Here is a 6,000-nt window from a genome sequence, read left to right on the forward strand (position 1 = left end):
ACATTTAGAATATAGAGAGGACTATTCCAAGTCTTTCTACCCTTATGGATATATTGAGTAAGATAACGTTAGTATTATAGTTTGTGAAACCTGCTTGATTATGTCAGAATTTGTTGCTGAAACTTGTTGTGCATGTAGTCCACATTAACACAGAAGCATTTAGATGAGCTGTCTTTGTGGAGTGAGGGGATTATATACTCCAGCAGGGGGAGCTCTGTGTCTGTACAGCAGACGATGAGCTGGCTGTATCTTTACCTGAACAAGTCATTTCATGCGGCCTGGAGTCAGGAAACATAAAACTAAATATTAGAAGAATCTGCCGAGGGGAGAAACTGCTAATGAACCTTTTTCATGTGTTGATCTTGGGTCAAAAGAGTCACAGCTTTGATACAGCTTTGATTGATGGTTTTCATTCCGTCTGCTTACACAGAGCTGCATTACAGATATGTCTGAATATTTTAAAAACCTTGGCAGGAGCTCCGACTCCTTCAGCGTACAGGTTTGAATCAACATTTATTAAGGCTGGTTCTGCTGTTGATCTCTGAGTATGGTTCACAATTCATCCCTTAGAGATGATTTAAAGCGTTATCTGCAGAGATGATAAAGACATTTCACACATTTTTCAAATGTTTGAAGATGAGAACATGAAGGTGGCAAAGCTGCTTTATTGCAAGATTTGATGTATATTGAGATTTTAAACCATATGCACTTAAAACGTATAAAATAAAGCCATCTTTAGAGGCTACAGAAACAAAACCTCCCACACACACACAATATTCTTTGATTGCATCTGACACAAGGAAACATAAAGACATTTGTAACATCCAGTTGGGGATAAATACGGAGGGAGAAAAAAGAGGAAACACTTACCAGGAATAGAAGAGAATAGATAGATATTACGTCAGCATGTTTAAAGGTATGGTAACGCTGCAGGGTCTCTGTGTGTGTGTGTGTGTGTGTGTGTGTGTGTGTGTGTGTGTGTGTGTGTGTGTGTGTGTGTGATTTAGCACATGGCTCACAGCTTCTACACAGTCTTGGCTGGAAACATCTACAGCTCATAAATTACCAGAAATCTGGACCCTGCAACCACCTACATCCCCCCCCCCCCCCCCCCCCCTCTCCCCAGTCTGTTACCAGTTACTGCTATGTGTGCACAACAGAGTGTGTGCATGCACTCTTACATTTCCAACAAACACACACTAACACAAACACACACTCTCTCTCTCTCTCGTTGTGCAGGGTGTCCGGTGGTGAGCTGTTTGACCGAATTGTTGAAAAAGGTTTCTACACAGAGAAGGATGCGAGCACGCTGATCCGGCAAGTCCTGGACGCTGTGAACTACCTGCACAGGATGGGGATCGTACACAGAGACCTGAAGGTACTGCAAACACACACACACACACACACACACACACACACACACACACACACACACACACACACACACATTTGAACTCCACACGAGGAGATTGTTCTCTTTTGACAGCCAAAGATTTACTGCAGCAATAAGGGCAGTGGCTCCACACATGCAGTGCATTGTGGGTCAGCCTGGCGTGTGCCGGCTGTTAGAAGAGAGGTGATTGGCCAGAGCTGCGGCCATAAACTAACGCGCCGTTAAATGAGGAAGATGAGAGGGGTTGTGTCTGTCACTTTCTTTCAAAGTTGCAGACATATGAGCAGCTATGAATGTTCTTCTTAAAAGACGCTGATGTTCACAAAGATTGAACAAAAACAACCATAAATTTAAAACCCTTAAAAGTTTTTTTCCTTTCCTTCTTTTTCTTTCGGCCTCCAGCCAGAGAATCTGCTGTATTTCAACCCACAAGACGAGTCGAAGATAATGATCAGCGACTTCGGTCTTTCCAAGATGGAGGGCAGTGGTGATGTCATGTCCACTGCCTGTGGCACGCCAGGATATGTCGGTAAGTAAGTCTTCCCTGAAACCCCCCCCCCAAAAAAAAAGTCTCCATTCACCACATCAAAATGTTTCCGGAAAACTTCACTGGAGGGGCGCCAGATGGCCTAGCGGTTGGGATGCGCCCTGTGTACGGAGGCTGTAGTCCTGTAAATACAAAGTGTAATACCTAGAAACCATGGACATGGTACTCAACACAAGTAGTCTCTATGACTTTACCCATGGGTTCTGAAGTAGCCCAACAATGGGGCTTGCCATATTGAAAATGCTTTCTCAACCTAACTTTTGATCAATCTAGAAACAAGCAAAGAGGGGGAGTTTAGGCTATGAAAGAATTCACTTCCATACCATTTTTACAAACAAAGAAATGAGCTATAAAAAACAAAATTTGAAATAAAAAAGAGGCTGTAAACATGTGAATTATGCTGTAAAAATGGGCATATTACAGTAATATGGGACCTAATGGGTGACTTTTGCAGCCAGCCTCCAGTGGACAATCAAGGAACTGCAGTTCATCGCACGTCTACATTGGCTTCATTTGTTCAACACCAGAGGTTTTCATTTGTGTAAAACTCCCAGCAATAACCCGAACCCTTCGATTTCAGACAAAGCCAAAGTACGTTTCCGTTTTCAATTTATATCTGTAAAGGCTAATTAAGAAGAGGACATAATGAGGTGGATGTTGCACAATGTGGGATAAGGAGTTTGGCTTGAGTTGTTGTAGTGCAAACTTCTCCAAATCCAATTAGGAGCCGAACAGAGCCGTTATTGTTAGCCTAAACTCTGGCAGCATCCAGGAGTGGCTTCTGTTCAGTGGAGAAATCCATTGAACCGGCCAACAATATCAGCTTACATCAAAGCAGATTATGTTACTGTTCAGTCCGATCTTGTGTTTTTAGCTCTTGTTTATTTGCTCCACGGACACAACAGCTGCAGCAGGTGGAGAGATCTCGAGATGGACAGACCTGCTGCGCCTTGTGATGGCTGCTTGGCTGTGATTGGATAATTGGTGTGTGGGGGAGGGGTTTAAAAGAAAACCTCTATTGGGTCTATCAGTGTCATGGTTTGGTAATATAGCTCATATATCATGTTTTATTTCCCGCTGTGGGTCAATCTGATCGGAGCTGTCTGCACTTGGGTTTCTGAAGGCATCGGTCCAAGAGAACACATGAAACATTCAGAGAGCGCCTGTTGTTCCCATCTGACACCATTTTCTCTCCTGAATAATCCTTTGTGATTGTCTTTGATCTGAAGCACTAAGAATGTGTGTTTGCCGGGGCCCCTGTGTGTTGTGTGTCTCTGTGTGTGTATGGTTCAAATATTCAATATGTGCTCACCTGACAAAACACACACACACACACACACACACACACACACACACACACACACACACACACACTTAACAATCGTTCTAATCACTCACTTACAACCCCCAAACACTCTCTGCATAGTCAGCATGGAGCAGAACAAAACGTGTGTGTGTTTCTTTACACATGCTAGTTTACAAATGTGGGATTGTAAATCTGTAACTTTGGATGTTTTTTTTATTTATTTAACCAGGAAAAAGTCTCATTGAGATTAAACATTTCTTTTACAACAGCGTCCTGGCCAAGACAGGCAGCAGCACAATCACAGGGTTTCAGACATAAAACCCTTGAACAACAATGAACATAAATACAGGAATCACAAAAACAACCATTCATCAGAATCCGTCATAAGTCATCAGCAACAAAGCGATCAAAAAGGGCAACATGTATGTACATCCGAGATCATATTCCTGTGTCTGTGTGTGTGTGTGTGTGTGTGTGTGTGTGTGTGTGTGTGTGTGTGTGTGTGTGTGTGTGTGTGTGTGTGTGTGTGTGTGTGTCTGTGTGTGTGTGTGTGTGTGTGTGTGTGTCTGTGTGTGTGTGTGTGTGTGTGTGTGTGTGTGTGTGTGTGTGTGTGTGTGTGACCGTTGTGATGTTCAGTTTTGACAGTACAGATCGGTTGTTCTCAGGTACGTCCTGCAAACCCTCACATGAACAAATCTGTCATCTTAAGACAAACTGAAACATAAAAAGCGGTCAAATAACTTTTTCAATTGATTTTGTAGCCCCCCCCCCCCCCCGTCAGGCCAACATGACTAAACTCATCTAGAATTCATAAAATGTAAAAGTTACTATTTTTAGACACTTTTAAAAGTTATAGTGTCTGCTCACATACAGCATTTTCCTTCTTTTTTTTAAACTAAGAAATCACCCTCTAATCACAATAGAGTAGAGACTTCAAAGTACCGGGAACTGTAGATATGAATTCCTCTGAACTGACATGGCGAGGTGCAAACACAAACACATGCACCAGAAGTCTGAAAATAAAATCACACCAGCCAGAGTTTGACTTTAAATGGTCAAATCTTTGCAGCATCATCATCTCCTTCTCTGTGTGTCGTTCTAACTCTCTGATCCGTCTATATCCCATTCAGCTCATTCATTGTCTTCACCTGCGACCCCGAGCCTCCGCGGCCTCCTGCCTGCAGAGGTATGCTCGGCCAAGAGGCATTTTTCACCCCAGACAATGTGTGTCTAAAAATAAAAATCCCAAATGAAAAGCAGACCGTAACAATGAGCAGGAGTAAAAGCATGTAGAATCACATAACTCACAGAATATGTGTTTGTTCAATTTGTTCTTTTTTTTTTTGGCAAATTCCATTTTTTCCTGCAATTTCACGTCTGTTCATTAACCATGAAGTGTGAAGTTTGAAGCATGGACATACGCTTTCTGACACCTCCTGTTTTATTGGATTCTTTTATTGTTTTGTTTACTCGACACAGCAATCACCATGAATCAGCAGAAATTCAAATATTTATGATAATGATATATGCACACTGTATTTAAAACACATGGCAGCTTGGCTTTAACATCAGTTTCACCTTTATTGTCCCTGAGTGGAAAGTTGTCTTACAGGCAGCCAAATACTAAACACACAAAGACATGCACACACTCACTCAGGAATATAAAAGATGGTCAAATACAGGAAGTCATAGAGTACCTGTATCACATTGTATCGTATCATACCCTTCCCTACCATATACTGCATGGTCACATGTTCAGGGTCTCTAAAACTATTATCAGCCACCAGTTCTTAAAAGAATAAACATAAACTGTTGGTTGTTTACTTTGAAGCATGATACACAATCAGTCGAGGAATATTAACTCTGATTGGAAAAGTAATTAACAGACATATCTTTGACCTGATTTAGTTTTTTTTCCACAATAAAGTGAGACGCATCCGAAAGCTCATCTAAACAAGACAGCGTTTTTGGATGAACACAATCAACACAAACATCAGTTTGTTTGGATAAAACAGATGTACACCTAAGAAACAGAGACTCAAACATCACCCAGAAAAAGCTCTAAGGATCGTGAGATCGTGAGTGATTTGTAGAAATACCAAAGCGATGAAAAGTAAACAACACAAATGAAGTTAACCGAGTAAGACAAACAGTTCCAGATTACGACCATATCTAACTGATTTACTCTCTGACAACACATTTGACCGTAAACTCTGTTTTTAAAGTCGTGAGCAGCAGACACAATGACCTCAGTGTGTAAAAATGTCCTAATTCTGAATCCAGCGAAACTAGAACACAAACAGAAACCTTCACAATGACTCAGGGTAGACCTGTAAACACAACTAATCACTCTGATTCAGCTCAAGTGAGCAAAGTTTTCTCTCTGCCCCAGATATGACAAGCATATCTTTATATTTTGCTATTTGTGTGTGTGTGTGTGTGTGTGTGTGTGTGGGCCAAGTGTACTTCGATCCAGCCTTGAGTTTTTATGTGTTAGTTGATTTTATGGTGAGCTCTCTGTCTTTAGTGATTTGCTCGGTCCACAGCCTCCACAGCCTCCACAGGAAGGTCGGACCAGGCCAATCTGCCTTAAAAATCTGTGAATTATCAGCAATTAGCTTTCTATTTTTTTTATTTTTTGCCTTTATTTGATAGGACAGTGGATAGAGAACGAAATCAGGAGAGAGCGGGGAATGGCATGCTTTCCACAGGTGGGACTTGAGCCTTAACTTAACTTAACCTCTAGGCCATCTG

At 41.6% G+C, this 6,000-nt stretch overlaps 1 protein-coding gene across 1 annotated transcript in view; it reads left to right on the plus strand.

The window, feature by feature from the left end:
• camk1da (calcium/calmodulin-dependent protein kinase 1Da) overlaps positions 1 to 6,000 on the plus strand; it is a 70,064-nt gene that overhangs the window by 45,468 nt on the left and 18,596 nt on the right. Inside the window, exons 4-5 of the mRNA XM_061029631.1 lie at positions 1,240 to 1,378; positions 1,796 to 1,922. Of these exons, the coding sequence (XP_060885614.1) occupies positions 1,240 to 1,378; positions 1,796 to 1,922 (266 nt within the window). The remainder of the gene's footprint in view (positions 1 to 1,239; positions 1,379 to 1,795; positions 1,923 to 6,000) is intronic.

This window comes from Labrus mixtus, chromosome 22 (assembly GCF_963584025.1).
Source record: "Labrus mixtus chromosome 22, fLabMix1.1, whole genome shotgun sequence".
NCBI lineage: Eukaryota > Metazoa > Chordata > Actinopteri > Labriformes > Labridae > Labrus > Labrus mixtus.